The sequence below is a fragment of the Branchiostoma floridae genome, chromosome 12 (assembly GCF_000003815.2).
Source record: "Branchiostoma floridae strain S238N-H82 chromosome 12, Bfl_VNyyK, whole genome shotgun sequence".
NCBI lineage: Eukaryota > Metazoa > Chordata > Leptocardii > Amphioxiformes > Branchiostomatidae > Branchiostoma > Branchiostoma floridae.
The window spans coordinates 16,326,793-16,344,296 of record NC_049990.1 but is presented as its reverse complement, the minus strand read 5'-3'; the positions used below and the strand labels follow the sequence as shown (position 1 = coordinate 16,344,296).

Below are 17,504 nucleotides of genomic sequence, written 5' to 3'. Positions count from 1 at the left end.
ATAACATACATTGTTCCGTGTGCGGCCGTTTCGCAATAAAGTTCTTCTATGATATACATGTAGTCAAGATAACAAAAACCTCCCTTCTACAAACTGCAGTGCGAAGTAGAACCAATTAGAATCGCCTTTGGGAGGTTACAGACTATCACTCGAACGTTTTAAGAATGTAGAGAATATTCAGTTATGTTTAAAGAACTTTGTTTTCTGAGTTTTGCCATCCAGATAAATGTATTAACGGATCATAGTCTGTTTATATTGAACAATCCTAACCCCACATTCCCATATTTGGATCTACAGCTTCGCTCACTCGGTGGATTATTACAATGGGCGTTGTTATAATTAAATGTGTTTTACTAACTAGGTAAAACTATGAACAGATCATATAGTCCGGCTGTCTTGACCAATATTCATATTCATACTCATTTCCATATTTGGGCTTCGCTCACTCGGAGGTTTATTCGCTAGATTTTGATAACTAGCCATGCATTCTGTATCTGTATCTGTATCTATAGAGCCGGTATAACCGCCGTTCGGCGTAACACACCAGCTTCGCAGGCACGCGGCGCGGCAGCAGCTGGTTATATTACACCGAACGACTAGTTACCCCTAACTTTTGCACATCTATCTGCAAGCGTTCTTTAAAACTACCGAGAGAAGATGCCCCTACTGTATTTGGTGATAACAAGTTCCACTCTACGATAGTTCTGGGAAAGTACGAATTTTTGAACACATCAATCCTAGGTTGGTAACTCTGGTATTTGAAGGCATGACTGTTTCTTCTTTTTTTTTGAGCTGGTATTAGATACTTATCCGTTGGTACGTCCACCAGTTTATTGGTCATTTTGTACATCATGGAAAGTCTGGACATTTTCCTTCTGTCTTCAAGTGACATCCACTGCAAATCTGTTTTCAGTTTGGTAACACTAGAATCCCTGTTATAGTTGTTTGTGCAGAATCGGGCAGCTTGGTTCTGTACCCTTTCAAGTTTATCTTTGTCTTTCTTTGTATACGGGTCCCATACTGTAGCGGCATATTCAAGGTTAGGTCTTACTAGTGACGTGTATGCAAGTGATTTTACCCTGGTTGGGCATGCCCACAAGTTGCGTTTGATTACTCCCAATGTCTGTTTAGCCTTGGTTGTTATTTTGTTAACATGGACACCCCACTTCAGCCCAGTTGTTAGTCATTGTAGCCTGACATATTTATCCCCACTGTACAAAAAACAACACGTTTTGCCAAGAATTGGTACCTACAGGATTCATGTCAAGGAAACGGTTTGGAATTTCCCTAAAGCTTTATGAACGTATCAACCTAGAACCATAATTCCTGACCCCGAGCCTACCATTTCCCAGACGTAGGGCAGCAGCTGGTTCCCAAAGATGTCCGTCGCCTCACGCGGCAGCTGCGCAGGAAGGTTGTCCACCGAACAGACCACAACACCATCCCCCATGATCCTTTGGGGGAACAACACATGTGTATTAGCGTTACGTAGAAAATACCTCTTAGTACTGAAAGAAACATGACAATAAAAAAATTGGGCTGAATGGACTCCACACATAATTTTGAGGTTGACATCTTAGCAAAAGCAAGGCGGTTTAGGTTTGTACCGCCAGGGGTCGCCTTTGAAAGGACACGACAATTCAGCGTTCAGCAAAAGTGGAAGTCCCGGTACTGAGAGGTATACATATAAGAAACACGTGCGCATAGCAGTCTGTAATACTGGGCTAATCGCAGCATCTTTATCTTATGGTTATCATATTTATCTTCTGATTTTTAGTCGCACTTTATCCAAAACTACTAATGTATAACGGACACATGGCGTTTAACTTTGCAATCCTATCTGTATGTTTCTACCGGTCCATATATAAATTGAGTACAATGCTAAACTTTCTTCAAACACAAAAGTACACATGGATCAAATTTACAACGACCACTTTAGCTTTTGTAGAATCAATACTGATGACTAATCACTTCAGAACATAAACTCGAAGTCCCTAACTTGTTGACTCTCGAAAATCAGCTATATCAATAAATGACTTTATCTCCAATAAATTTTTGTCATAACTGATACTAATAACATGCACCGATGGTACACAAAAATGCAGGAAAGGAACACGTGCGCATAATAGTCTGTAATGTTCAACGCAGTTTGTCAACAGACATTTGCATAGAGAAGCACAAACTGTTTCAATGCATGTCTTCAAAATTTGACTGATGACCGTACCCTGGTTCAGATTTTGTCCCGTCAGACACTTCAAACGGGCTGTCCATGGAGGTGCATTGGGTCATGAACTCCAGCGACCCGCCCTCATCTGCCGAGATGTCGCTCACAGCGATCAGCCGCTGGGGCAAGCGGGGATATCCGGGAACTTCGTCGGGACATGCGGGACCTTCGTTGGGACATCCGGGAACTACTCCGTTGTCCGCCATGTTGTTTCCCAGCAGCCCCTGCAGGTCGGCGTTGGTGAGAAGGCGCGGTGCGGTTGGAGGCCAGTACATGCCGTTCACCAGACACGATACGTACGGAGCGAACTATAAAGGACAAAAAATACGCGACCCCGTATTTTTATATGAGATTCATATCAGATGATATAGCTCTGATATACCAATAGATTCATAGTTATCATTGATGTGTTGGTTTGGCCGTTCAGCATGCCCAACCAGCAAGATTGCCCAACTAGCCTGTGGCTTTAACACGACTGTTAGTCAGTCTCAAAAGACTAGGACCTGGATATGGTTACAGACTAGTAGTATTATAGATATCCAGACATGTTGGATTTAAACAATACTGCTAGGCGTAATACCGATGTCGTTGTAGTGCGACTGAACTTTATTTCTCAATAGTGAATAAACGTAGTTTTTGAGTGCCTCAAACTGATCGAAGTGACGTTCTTTTGGCACAGCCAGAAAGGTTACTCTTCCGAGACGTAACTCATCGGCACGTAGCCTATGATACGTCCTGCTTACTACTTATCCGCAACGTTTGCACAAACCTGTTCGGCGAATGTGGAGACAAATCTATCCGGGTGTTCCGTATAGTCTTTCTCGTCGTACCGGCCGGTGTTCCTGTGCCGGAGGTGGTGGTGTCGCCTCAGAACGGCGGCGTAAACACAGGTCGTGTCTGGAAACGGTACCAGCAACACAGTTGTTACTCGTTGATTTAAAGCAGACTTAAACTTGACGTATATGATAACGTGACGTACCACAATAGCGTGTTAGTCCAGTGGTTAGTGCCTTTGAACTGAGAGGTATTGAGTTCGAATCACAGCTGTTGTACGTACGCTACTTTAAGAGTCCTAAGGACGTGACTTTAAGCCTTGTTCCATTCGTTAAGTGTACTTGCCAAACAGCTAGGGGGATTTCCCCGGCCGGTACAATGTGAGCTTATAAATTCTGTCACTCTGCGTCTGTATACTCTGTCATTTTTAAGCAATTATAAACTAAACTGGATAAAGGTCCCTTTCACTGGCTTTCAGTAGGGGCCCTATGGGTCCGTGCTCGAGGATCATAACATGCTACCGTAGCAAACTTATCACCTGAAGCGCAGACGTCTCTCAGCTCGGTTGGATCAACAAACTTGACAGGTAGCTCCTTCAGCATCTCTTGAGCACCCTGTAATATACACAATCATATAACTGTCAATATCTTCTGCACATCCTGGAAACAACACATATAACTGTTAACATCTCCTGTAGAGCCTGAGAACGACAAACATAAACTTCAACATCCCCTGCACACCCTGGGAACGACACACACGACTGTCAACATCACCAGCTCATCCTGGGAACGACACCGCCAGTAACATACTAGGTTGCAACAGACTCGGAGTCTGGTTGTAATAAATAAGAAGTTCTAAATCTTCATGTGCTCCTAATGGTATCATGCGCTATTAATAGCAGCAACTGAATTCTCTAACTACCATCGACAAAATACATTTGTTTTATGTACTTCATCTAGAAGGAACAGACACACTGTAACCATTCGCTTTGAATGATAACAATTGAATCCTCAAACAAAGAAGGTCTTTTTAACTTCCTTTCTCAAACTACCGCCCAGAAAATACCATATTGTTTGATGCACAATTAATCATAAAAAATCACCAAGCATATTCAACATACATTGGACAAATCGTATTCGAGTTCAATATTCTATCCTTTTTCAAATGTATGTTGCTTTTCTGTAAGTGCTTCATTTTTGTTGATTATTGTCTGACCTTCGACACGTATCCTGACCCAGTGAAGAGGAAGGTCAAAGGTCCTATGGACTCCGGCATCCTCCCCAGGGCAAGGTCATACCCACAATCCCTCACGGCCTGACGGCACATCTCGATGTTCCTGTAACTGTGGGTTGGTCCTATCCTCTGAAAAAAAACAAGAAACGCTAAATATCAAAATCGGCAACGGTGATTGTGGCAAACAGATATTAAAACGGGTGTATGGTTTGTGGGCTATTATTCTACTTAGGGAATGGGGCTATAAACCAGCTCACAGTCACAAGTGCGCATGTGGAGTAGCGTTGCATTGTGGTCTAATGTCAATGCTCAAGTCAAGTCTTAGTCTATATGCCTGGGCTTTCAACTTTGACCTTAAATCAGAATGCACGCGTGGGCATATCTACATCAGAGTGGGACCCTCTTTGTAAGATGCAGGCTGTACGGAAAAAATGAAAACAATAACATAACGATTATTAGTATTAAGGAAAGGAGATATGATGAATGTTGGACATTTAAGGGGGCTGGAACTGTAAATATTTGACAGCCAACATTGTTCAAGAACTATGAATACTTCGATCCAAATAATAAGACACGCAAAAAGTAGTTACTCGAGCAACGTTACAAAATTATATCCAGTTCCTTGAGTAATCATTTGATTCTTTTTTTATCTAGCGCAACTATATGTACTACTCACCAGAAACGGTGTGTGATGTCCCAGTGCTAGCAGGCGAGTTCCCATGGCGTGTAGAATGTTGATCATTCCTTACGTGTGAGGAAATGAAGTTTTGTTAATGAAAGAGCATCAAGATATAGAACTGCATGTTATACCTCTAAACCTATTCTTTTCACGTAGTGGTATATTCCTACATTGATCTTGGTGGCAATGTAGGTACAGGGTTCACAACATGGTGTCAGAAGTGGGATGTAAATGTACTAACATAGAATTGGGGTCTCTTTGCTACTATGATTAATTCTTCGTGCATGTGCATCAGAATACAACCCCGACGCTGTTGCAATTACATTGATATAGATCAAGGTTGAGATTGAAGCTGAGAGAGTTCAAATTTCATGGTGCCAAATGCACCACGAAGAAGTAGCTTTGCCTGTATGAGCAATAGTGACCAACCTGAGATCCCGGCGAGCCTCCCCATCGCCCCCGCCACGGGACTGACTCCGGCCTCGTCCAGCATCATCTCGTAATCAAAGATCCGGATGTTCTGTAGACAAATACAGTCGAAAAATCTCTGCTGATGTTATACGTCTACATACGTTACTTCTTGCAACAGACGTCAGGGTACATATATGCATGTGTATGTGTTGTATGCGTGTTGTCTTTTCTGTGTGCGTGTTTAGCAGTGTACCTTGTGGAGAGTTGTGTCTCCTGCTGGAACTAGCCTTCTGGTTGTGTGCAATGTGCAAGTGTACGTGTTTGTGTGTATGTGTATGTGTCTGTGTATGTGCGTGTGCATGTGTTTGTGTGCGTTTACGTGTTTGTGTGTGTGTGTGCGCACGTGTTTGTATCTGTGTTTGCTTGTGTGTGTGTGTGTGTGTGCATGTGTTTTTGTGCGCGCGCGTGCTGTGTGTGTGTTTGTGTTTGTGTGTTTGTGTGTGTGTGTGTGTGTGCTGTGTGTGTGTGTGTTGTTTCGGTGTGTTTATCACCATGGACTAACCTTGTCTAGGATGGCATCCAGCATGGGCATGTTGGCATCCTGAGCCTTGATAGTGTGTGAGAAGAAGGAGTAGGTCTTGTTGGGCAGCAACTTCTCGGCAGGGGTCGTCTTAACTCCAAGAATCACTGACGCCTCGGATAGGTCCTCTCGGATGTGCGCGCCTGCTTCCTGGTACTCCTGAGGGGTTATAAATCGTCGCAAAGTAAAGACTTTGACAAGTTTAGTTATCCATCCCGCACCAAATTGTACATAGGCCGGCGCCCATCTCCGTTTCTGTGGCCCTGAGCCACACAGTTTTTGTGCAATCGCTATGTACAATAGGGGGCTAGTGGTCTGTGTACTGAACTACCATACGTATACTCTTCACAAATGGTGAGCGCTAAGCAGAGAAAACAGCAAGTGCCTTTGAAGCCTTTGGCATAACATGGCGGTAGTGGGTGGTCAAAGCAAGACCGGGAAAATAAGATTCAAAACTATTGTAAAAAATTCTATTCTGCAGTATTGTGCAGGCCACGGGTGAGGTTCTGTGTATAGGGTAGAGAGAATTGCATGCCCGTACCTTTCCGCTGTAGGCCCGTTTGCTGGCCGGCTGCACCAGAACGGTGACGCCCTTGGAGACGAGATTCTGCACATGCGCAGGAGAGAGCGGTGCGCGTGACTCCCAGGTGTTGTAATCCTCCCTCCTGATCCCGAGAACGGGATGGTTGTTAGCCACGAACTGCATTCTTCTGTCTGGGCACAAACAAACAACATGACAAAGAAATCGAGGGTTTCATACCTTCGTGAAAGACTTCCTGACTTTTTTGCATGTCTTGATTTATTCGTTAATATGAATTTCTAGACAAGCCAATCCATGCATTTTCCTGACTTCCTCAAGTTCCTGTGTGACTTTGGACACACCACAAGGCTAAGCCTACAACTTTGGACCCAAGCCAAACCAGCGTTTCCATCCTGCAAATCTCCACTTACACCATTTTCCGACACCTTTTGCCAAGCCAAAATTGTGCCCCTCCAGATTTCTGCTCCGCGAGGTAGTGCGCATGTGCGTTGAGCAAATATCTATTGCGGAAGATAACCTACTAGTATTTGGCAACCGAGGAAAGCTGTGACGGCATTTCTCTCAACTAAAACTAGCATCTATCTCTGCAACCGATTTCAAACCGGTGAAAAGCAACTATTACACTTTCTTTAAGCTCTGAATTCGAAAATTCTAACTAGATATTCTATCAGTCAGTAAAATAAAAGTATATAAAATGGCGGAACTTGCACGGTGCACCCGGGCCAGAAGGAACAATCTTGCAAACACAAACAGACCGAAATAATACCTCAATTTTGACGGAGGTAAAAACAGAAGCAAAATGTACCCAAACGTTCGCACTTCCATCTGTCCTACAGCAATTTACACTGATATGATATTGTACATGTATTTCATGCTGAAAAGCCTCCTGGTAGCCTCTTTGAAAGAGACCTAGACTCCAGAAGGGGACGTTATTTTCCAATAGATTAATATATAGCGATGAATACATTTCATACGTCTTTTTGCAAAATTCCGCTTGTTGTGAAATGCACGACATGTATCTTGTAAAACAATATGGCACTCACCAACCCCATGTAAACCGTACCAATGCATTTCTATATAAATGGACACTTGTCTTCCTTCATCTTGAATAAATCATAAATACGCATGTGGGGCGATTAGCACACAAAGAAGGCAAACTGTTGATAAGATATGCACATAAAAAGGCTAGTTTCTCTTATCACCCCTAGATCATCTTCGTAATCCAACTTTTGTCAGGCCTTGCCAGACACTTTGCATTCAGCCATAGGCTGAGCTTGATTGATTTAATTAGATGGTCCTTTTGGAATTCAGTATACGGAAAGCATTTTTGACGCGCGCGGGAACTTAATCGCATACAATGAAGTAGTATGCAGTTTTAATTCCTAAAATAGCTATTTATTGGAAATAACACCCCTTCTGTAGTCTAGAGCTGCTTTATTCAGGGAAGTTGGTCTCCACCCAAAGAGCCTAAGGACATACACATAATTATGTCAGCCGTTCAACAACTTTCAAACTGTTACATACTTAAATGCCCTATCCAACCGGTTTGGGGGTCGCTTGAATTTTAATTACACACGTGAAAACCACGCCCTGGTAGCAGGTTGTCTTGAAATAGTCTTTTGTTTCCATTGGACTAGGATGTGGGAAGTAGAAGAATTCTAACGCAAGATGTGCCGGGCTTAAACGATCGGTAACCGCTGACGGCTAGATTTTGCCCGTCTATTTCAAGAAAGCTCGTGTCTGATCGCAGGAAGATCGCGCGATAGCACAACGGAGTCACCGAACCATATGAATGAAATTAACATTGCGTTGAATAAAAACGTTTTTGACATATTTCGAGTGCCTCATGATCGATGTTTGAAAGTCAAAAACAGCATTTATCATATATGATGAAAAAATCCTCTCATCATAGAATTTAGAAAGAAATATTCTAATTGTAGTCTTTTTAAAAAGAATCAACAGCCAAACAACACATATGCTTTTTATTAGTTTTTAGAAGGTAATAATTTCCTACGTACATTTAAAGCTTGGACCATGTCCATAGGATCAGACAACAGAAGTTTTTAATGATCCAAAGTTTGCTCTGTTGACATATTTCCACTTGTTAGACGATCCACTCTACCTGAGGCTCTGTTCCCTTCGAGTACTTTTCCACCAATTAACTTATAACTACCTTGCCACGTATATGGAGTTACCGCCCATATTAATTTCGTGAACACGATGTATTTGAAAAATAGATACAGAAAAGACAAACTGTTCTAGTCTTACTGTTCTATACGACTGACAGCCAACAATATTTGACTCCTAGTGATAAAAAAATACTAGTTTAACAGCTCCTCGTGTAAGACCCCCTTTCCAATAGATAGCGATTGGAGGATACATGTCTTCAGTTTGACGAGCTTCGCTATGTCATGCTGCACAGTGAAAATCTTTGTGTTACCTCTCAGGGGATGAACTGAATGGAATTTAAAGTTTGATGACGACTTTTCGGTTGGATAACTGGCAGGTTGCACCGTGCCACGGGGGTCAAAGAACAACAATTTCTTCCCAACAAACATACCGAGGCCAAAAGTATCAATACGCAACTCATACGAACTTGAATATACGCGGAGCCTGACTTAACAAGCCATGTTCGCAGCGACCTAGAATTGTTTCAAATTTGTACTTAAGTATGTTCTCACCTGTGAGATAAACTGGACGTCGATGTTGTGGACCTGGCAAGGCTGACCCGTCTTGTGTCACGTCTGTCTGAAATGTCCAAACCTGTCTGGTGAGTTTTTATCAGACACACTATCATTCTCACCCCTGACACGGGGTTGGAAGTAAGACAATTCGGCACCCGGATAATTCGGCCCCTAGCCAATCAGGACGATTCCATCAGCGAATGTCATACATATAATCACATAAGTATGGCCTAAGTGAACAGACAACTCGGGTTTCAATTTGGACAGAAACAGGCCGGGAAGGTCAGCACTGCGAGCATTTCATCCTTGTTGTCATTTTGTTTCTCAGGTGAGAATGTATTTACTTTACAAACTTTTCTACATCTCCGAGGAAGCTGATTTCATACTTAAAACCCACATATGGGCTCAGCCTGAGAGTAAATTGCTGAATGACAGGCATAGCTATTGCTAAAGCCCCGGTCACAAAGCGCGTACGATTTCTTGCGATGGTATATTCCGCATATCGTACGATGAGCGCAGTAAATCGCAGCAAAATCGTAAGCAAAATCAGCCATCGCAACGCATCGGATGGTGTTCAAAATTTTTCCAGCGTCGTACGATTTTTCACTTGTGTCTCTTTTGAATAGCCGCCTGGCCGCTTTTGTGCTTCTTTAACCAACAAAATGTTGGACTTAGCTGTTGAATACCTTCCTATAATATATTTAACTGTAAAAAATAAATTAAAAGAGACCATGACAACAAGAGCATTACAAGAAAAGTTCAAATCAAGCGTGAGTACTGGTATGATTATCTCGGCCTGCTTGCCGGCACTACGTGTCAGGCTCTTTCGAAGATCGTACCATGATATGCTATCAACAAAAATATGCCATCATACAAAAATCATATCATAAGCATTATATCATATATATTTCCGACTCATAGAGCCTGCCTTTATGTTCGAGCCGGTCCCCATGGTTATTACGATTATGGTAAACTGACCCAAGACCGACGAGAGCTTAGATTTGATCTAATTATAAACTCACGTGCATGAAGCGATCACACAATTGTCTGCATCACCTGTGCGGGGCGCGCTGTTCTCTGCTTGCGACTGTGGCAGTTGCGACTGATATATTTTCCCTTTTCGTCAATATCCACAATAACAGGGAAAACTGAAACCATCACAACATGCTAACAATTCATAAATCTATAACCTCATCAGTAGACAAAAATTGCCGTAATGAAGTCTGCTATGGGGGCAAATAAAATCTTACGACGATAGCGAAATTTTGAACATGTTCAAAATCCATTTCAGCTCTATTTTTCGCCATACGACGCTCCCCGATTTACTATGATTCACTGCGATTGACGCAGGCACGCTCTTATGACCTCATCGTACGATGCACTACGCGCTTTGTGACCACGGCTTTATATACTTAAACCATTGCTTCCGATTCTCCCCCGACTTACGACGCACTGCGCTTATCCTGCGCATCGGAAGGAATCGCAAGGAATCGTACGCGCTTTGTGACCGGGGCTTAAGCTGCAACTCTGGCAGAGACCTGAGGTTGGCCTGTTCATTGCTTAGCCATTTGGGAAAGTGGCTAGCTCTGTCTTAGTGTGTAAGAATGGGCTTGCTAGCAACAGAAATTTATCTATTTCTTTATTGAATATCTATCTTCTTAGAACAAAATCCGTCTCAGTTCGTAAATCAAGGGGGACGAGCAAAAATCATTGTAAAGCTAAACTTGTACTGACCAAGGAGGTTATAACTACCTCCTCGTTCTTACATACTAGTATATCATGTTGACAGTATACAATCTTGTAGTCACATAGCCTTTCTAAGGTCTTGGGTTGTTATCCACTGTGTCCAGGAAAGAGCCCAATCCTCTCCTTCTACTGCCCATTACTTCCTCAACCCAATTTTTACAATATGGGGGGGGGGGGGAAGCCCTTTTAGCAACATCAACTTTGGTGATATGTCAAGGAACGTTTGAGCCCAGGACCTCTGTTTTCTAGGTCAAACACCCTGATGCATTTGTAAAAAGAGTGTGGTGATGTCTAGTAGTAATGCTCCCATTTGAAATGCAAAAAGATTGTTTACGTTTAGCGACAGAAGCTTGCCTTTACCGAATGTTTCTTTTTGTTTTCCAACAACATTTCTTTGCATGCGAAATGTCCTAAAAGCAGTTTATTTGGGGAAGTACTATTAACGTTTTAATATTTGGTTGACGAAAAAATATGAAGTACTGTGAATGATTCTTTGTTGCATGAATGGAGCCAAAGATAATAAATCGACTTTAGAAAGCAAAAACTGATTCCAAAATGTGTTACTCTGAAAAGGAAGTTTTTTTTTTTTACTTTTTGACAACAGCATCGGGTGTGTCCATGAAACGTCCATTGTTAGGTGATTTGCATGAAATTTTGGCCTGCGATTTACAAGTTGTCTTAGAATTAGTTTTATGTTCATTTTTACATGAGTATAAAGACCATTTAGGCTAATGAGACATAATTAGACTGATAATCAATTAGTCTAATTAGCCTAATAAAACTGAATAGTCTGTACTTTATTACAAGTAACTTTAGAAGTAGCTTTGAGGCATCCTATGCAATATTACAGAATTAATATTGGAAATATTCTGCATAAGGCAATCTGTATGATATTGACAACTACTGCACTGTATTCTCACATGTACATAATCATTTTATACTTTGAGTGGTTAAAAATGGACAGAGACAAGTTGCACGAGGATATTCCTTGCTTTTGGAACCTTCCAAAATTAGGCCTTGAGCAGGAATCCCTGTGTGACTTGTTTCTGCGCAGTTTCTAACAGCTCAATTTATGAAATAATGGTGTAAATGTGCTTAAATAGTGCATTAGATGTCAACATTATACAGACTGCCTTATTCAGAATATTTCCACTTCCAATGATCTAATATTGCTTAGGTTGCCTTTAATCTCCAAGCAGATGCTTCGTTAGCATAAGATAGTATCAAAAGATGGCAAAGGGGTGTAGCCGGCCTAAGAGTGTGCATTGGCTAACGTTTTACTTAATTCTTGATTCCTTGTCAGTTGCAGCAGAAAAACATCGGCTCCAACATGTCCAACGAGATGGTTTTCGTGCCGTGGAACCAGAACATCTCGCTAGAGGGCGTCAGGAAGAACTATGACGGTTGGGCTACGTCATATGACCGGGTAAGAGCCAAACGTTGCCAACTCACCATTTGTAATTTATCAGATTTTCCATAGTCCTTTTCTACCGGAACCCCGTACTTTTGAGGAGGTATTGCAAAACCAAACAATAATTATGAAATACAAGATGAGAGACATTTCATTAAATTATTGCACAATTACAAACTTAAGAAAGACACACACACACACACGCGCGCAATAGTATCTATATTTTCATGTAGATAATAAAAAGCTTTACACTTTGATATTTTCCTTGCATAACATAAATATGCTGCTGAAGCATTATAAGTGTAGTGCGTTGTTTAACCCTATTCAGACCGGGCTTTTTTGGTCATCCCTGGACCGGGGGGGGGGGCTTTTGAGGCCCTACACTTCTAAGTCCTATAACTCTAAAACGACGTGCCGTAGGGTCACCAAATTTTTAGGACATGATGTCGACATAATATCTGATAAGTATGTGACGTTTGACGTTACGTTGACGTAAAATGACGTAATTATTACGTCATTAATTTGATTATATTGGTCAAACCCATGAAAAAAGGGTATTCTCAGAAAACTTCAAGTTATGCTACAAAAATGTAACAAGTGCAGATAACAGAATAATAATGTTTGTCGCGCCTTGCGTTGCCAATAGCAACGTCAATGACGTCAATATGACGTCATAAAATGACGTCATGCACATCTAAGATACGAGTTGGTCCTCGCCATATTATATCCACCACCTTGATTTTTAAAAAATACTTTTTTTGCAGCAAATAATCACAAAGGGCAATGGAAATAGACTAAACTAATTCATTTAGATGGTTTTTGATGAAAAAATACCAGGTAGTTACAAATTTTAATTGATAATTAGCTTGTTATTCTTGATCTGGTCATTCGGTCCACCATCTTGGATTTTGGGCTGATGACGTCATCAAATTAGCATAATTTATGCATATATGATTATGAAATATATTCTAAATAATATGATATTTTATTTATGTAACAAAATCGCAGTAATATAGCAAATAAATGTGAAAAATACATTGTTAGAACCAAAAATAGTGATTTTTGGCAAAACTGCCTGTCAAGAAACGTTTGCCATGGCAACAAGAAAAAATGGAAAATTTGTCAAACTTCATTAAATTGTTGCCAACAATATTTTAGGAAAACTCACCAAATTTGGTGGCTCTAGCGTAAGCCGTTCTGGCGTTATAGGACATCAAAGTTAGCGCAGGCCTCAAAAGCCCCCCCCCCCCGTCTGAATAGGGTTATTCGCTTAAACATTGACTTGAATGTCAAACATTGACTGTTCGGCCCCGGCAGGAGTATGCCGAGTTGGGCTATATAGCCCCACGGTGTTGTGCTGAGACTCTAGCCGAGACTTTTACAGGGCCGGATCGGAGGCAGATTCGGATCCTGGATGTGGCGGCTGGGACCGGACTGGCCGGGGAAGAGGTGAGAATGAGAACACATTTAGCTTGTTTTTGTCTGTGTGATTGTGTCCGTGTGCGTGTTCTCTGTGTTTCTGAAGAGGGGATAATGTGTGTGCATTTGTGTGTGTATGCCTGTCTGTCTGTCTGTGGGGAGGTGACAGTATGTGTGTGTGTGTACTGTCTGTGTCTGTCTGTGTGCTTGTGTGTGAGTTTGTATTTGTATAGCTGTGTGTTTTATTTGTTATGTTATGTCATGTTATGTTATGTTATGTTATATACATATACATATATGTGTTCATGTGTGTGTGCGCGCAAGCGCGCGTGTGTGTGTTTGTACATGTGTAGCCAAGCTCTACATAGCCCCCCCCCCCCTCTCGCCTAATTGTATTTTCTTGTTTTGGGCTCTTAAAAATATAAAGACTGAATTACTCAGTAATACTGCTACACATAATAAGATTTTGTTTCATATTGAAAAGTTTATGTCTTCACTCCCGGCAGCTTCAAAAGATGGGCTTTACCGACATGGACGCTGTCGACTGCAGCCAGAAAATGTTGGACGAGGCAAAAGTAAAGAACATCTACGGACGACTGATCTGTGACTTTGTCGGTCCGGAACAACTGGACATAGAGAACGGTAGGTTTGACTGGGCATAGAGTAATGTGTAGTACAATGCTTAACTTTCTACCAACACTAAGTTATACCGGTGACCCAGATTAATAACATAATGGCCTTATCCAAACCAAACATTAACATTGACATGTGAGCTTGCGTAAACGTGACGTCAGCAACTGGTCAAACGTGCCAGAAAGTTTATATCGCCTGCCGTCTCTGTTTAGTGATGGCCGGAGTGCCCTGATGTATATGGCCTTCTCAAAAAGTAGTCCTGTTTAGTTCAGTCATGGAGAACGGTAATGTTAGCTGGACATTCATAGAGAACGGTATGCGGTAGGGTTATCTGTACCGGCGAGTACCCAAAAGAACAAACGAAAGGCCCATGAGCTACCCGGTGCGACATCGGTTAAAAAATACATCCATAGCATTGCTGTGTACCCTTGACTTAAGTACCGGTACCCAGGCAGCGCTTGAATTGTATACACCACCAGAAGCCCCCTTAGAATTGTGATATGCATTTGTTACTGGTATGCTGCTGTACAATTGGTAAAGGTTTGAGTGTGTAGTTCTACATGTGCAACGTTTATACACCACAGACACGTATGACGCCATCGCATGCTGCGGCGGGTTCGCCACCGGTCACCTGAAGGACGACTGTTTCCCGGAGCTCATCCGTGTCGTCAAGCCGGGTATGTTCAACAATACGTTGGGAAAGACAGTTAACATCTTTTCAACAAATCGAGTCATTGGGAAGCTCCCGGCCTGGTTGAGCTTTCGTCAGAAGCGGAATCAGGTTGGACGTAGCCTCATTCGCAGACTTCTTGTAGCGCTGTTTTTTCGGGGGTGGGGGCACTAATTGCTGATTTGTGTGCAGTTAATCTGCCATAGTCTGTATGGACTGAATGACAGTAGCAGTAGCAGTAGCAGTAGTTTAGTAGTAGTAGTAGTAGTAGTATACTGTATAGTAGTGGTATCATCTCCGAGCAGATCCGTGGTATAAGATAGTATCATAAGCTTGGGAAAGGGTTAAGCCGACATAGAAGTTTCATTCAAAGCTGTGGCGAATAACGTTATAACTCCTCTGCCGGCTAAACTCCTTCCCAAACTAAAGCAGAGATTAGTAGAAGTAGTAGCAGTAGTGGTATTAGTTGTAGTTTAGTAGTAGCAGTAGTAGTAATAATACTAGTAGTAGTAGTAGTAGTAAACAGCACCAGCACTACTATGAACCCTGTTCTAGTTTTGTACCTAGGACGTGAAACACGTAGTGTTTGTGAGTGACAGGATGTGAGGAAAAAGATGGGGTAACCGCAAACAGGCAGGACGAAAAGATGTAAGATTTTGTTTATTTCTTGCTTGTAGGAGGAATAATCTGCATCATCATGCGAGAAGAGTTCCTCCACACACTGGAGGCGTACAAGGACAAGTTGGAGCCCGCCATGGCCCGGCTGGAGCAGGAGGGACTCTGGGAACGAGTTTCACGTGACGTCTTCCCGGACTTCTACCCGAACAAGACCGGAGTTCGCTTCGTCTTCCGAGTCCTGTAATATTGCCAGACATCGGCACGAACCGAGCTCTTTCAATGTAATAAAATATTGGGGCCTCAGCAAACTTCCACACTATTATCATTATTAAATGTTTTAGCAATAGGTAGTTGGCTTGGTAATACGTATGTTTCCTTAGCAAACATTCTACAGTGTTCAGTGAAGCATAATTGACCTTGGCAAAAATACAGCACTATCGTTTCAGTAATGCATAAGACTCTTTAGAAAACATCCGACACTATAAGTTAAGAGAACCATAGAGAACCTTGATAGGCACATACATGTAGTCATATGATGATTACTATAATTATTCTAGTAGCACATAAGGCACTTTAGCAGACATCGTGCACTTCAGTTTACTATCATTTCAGTAATGGAAAGTTTGCCTTTGCAACTAACACCAAGAAGAACTATCATTTTATCATAGTAATACTTGGGCCGCCTTGGCAAACACCTAGTACTATCGGTCTAGAAACAGACAGCGAGCCAATGCAAACAATACTCAGTTTATTGCCGAGCATAAGATTCTGAATCCTTCACAGTCAGGTTTCAGACCAAAACACTCAACAACAACAACATTAATCAATGTGACAGACACGATCCTAGATAACATGGACAAGGGGCTTTTGACAGGTGCTGTCTTTTGGACCTGAAAAAGGCCTTCGACACGGTGTCTCATGAAATTCTTCTTGACAAACTACGGATAAATGGCATACAAGACAACGCATTGCTGTGGTTTGAGTCATACCTGTCAAATAGGTGTCAGGTAACAGTTGTAGACGGCACCATAAGTGATTGTCTTGGTATAGCTGAAGGCGTACCACAAGGGTCTGTTCTCGGACCGCTATTGTTTATATTGTACATAAATGATATGCCAAACTACATAAGCCATGGTCAAATAGTACTCTATGCTGATGACACAGCACTGTTTTACGCATCAAAGTCTGTCGCTGATATAAACAGAGCGTTGAATGCTGATCTCTGCAATATTGAGAAGTGGTTGGATGCAAACAGGCTAACTCTCAATGTCCGTAAATGCAAGTCTATGCTTTTTGGCACTATAAGAAGGCTGCGTCTAGAAACAGAAGAACTAAATCTTACCCTTTCTGGTACTTATTTGGAAGTTGTTGCATGTTTTAAATATCTAGGTGTTTGGTTTGATTCATGTCTTACATGGAGTATTCACATTAACAAACTATGCAGTACGGTGTCCTCTAGGTTGGGAGTGTTAAGACGTTTAGTACCCATTTTACCACCTAAGACACTTTCCATGTTGTTTAACTGTATGATTCTTCCTAAGATTGAGTATTGTGATATTGTATGGGGCAACTGCGGAAAATCTCTCTCTGACAATCTCCAGAAACTCCAAAACCGTGCAGCACGGCTTGTTCTCGGCCTGTCACATAGATCACATGTAGATAATGACCATCTGTCAGCATTAGGTTGGAATTATTTGGCATCTCGTCGGAAAATGCACCTCCTGCAAACCGTCTTCAAGTCAATCCATCGGCAGTTACCAGAGTACTTACAAATATTTAACAGAACATCTCACACATACGCAACAAGGCTTAATTCTAACTTATCATTACAACTACCGAAAGTCAGACTTGAATCTGGCCGTAGGAAATTTGAGTACAGAG

General features: G+C 41.9%; 2 protein-coding genes across 3 annotated transcripts in view; one reads left to right on the top strand and one right to left on the bottom strand.

Moving 5' to 3' along the window:
- LOC118427549 (alpha-aminoadipic semialdehyde synthase, mitochondrial-like) overlaps positions 1–9,522 on the bottom strand; it is an 11,403-nt gene extending 1,881 nt beyond the window's left edge. Inside the window, exons 1-10 of one of the 2 annotated variants that reach the window (XM_035837385.1) lie at positions 9,124–9,522; positions 6,443–6,615; positions 5,884–6,060; positions 5,340–5,430; positions 4,908–4,975; positions 4,214–4,360; positions 3,534–3,612; positions 2,994–3,121; positions 2,225–2,532; positions 1,343–1,454 (exon numbers count right to left, since the gene is read on the bottom strand). In XM_035837385.1, the coding sequence (XP_035693278.1) occupies positions 1,343–1,454; positions 2,225–2,532; positions 2,994–3,121; positions 3,534–3,612; positions 4,214–4,360; positions 4,908–4,975; positions 5,340–5,430; positions 5,884–6,060; positions 6,443–6,607 (1,275 nt within the window). In that variant the 5' untranslated portion in view covers positions 6,608–6,615; positions 9,124–9,522. The remainder of the gene's footprint in view (positions 1–1,342; positions 1,455–2,224; positions 2,533–2,993; positions 3,122–3,533; positions 3,613–4,213; positions 4,361–4,907; positions 4,976–5,339; positions 5,431–5,883; positions 6,061–6,442; positions 6,616–9,123) is intronic. The other variant, XM_035837386.1, reaches the window with a different exon arrangement.
- On the top strand, positions 9,381–16,072 carry LOC118427550. The gene is made up of 6 exons (XM_035837388.1): positions 9,381–9,454; positions 12,176–12,298; positions 13,601–13,732; positions 14,209–14,344; positions 14,920–15,012; positions 15,683–16,072. Exons 2-6 carry the CDS (start codon positions 12,203–12,205, stop codon positions 15,865–15,867), a joined length of 642 nt encoding a protein of 213 aa, XP_035693281.1. The 5' UTR covers positions 9,381–9,454; positions 12,176–12,202; the 3' UTR covers positions 15,868–16,072.
- The last annotated feature ends 1,432 nt before the right edge of the window (positions 16,073–17,504 follow it).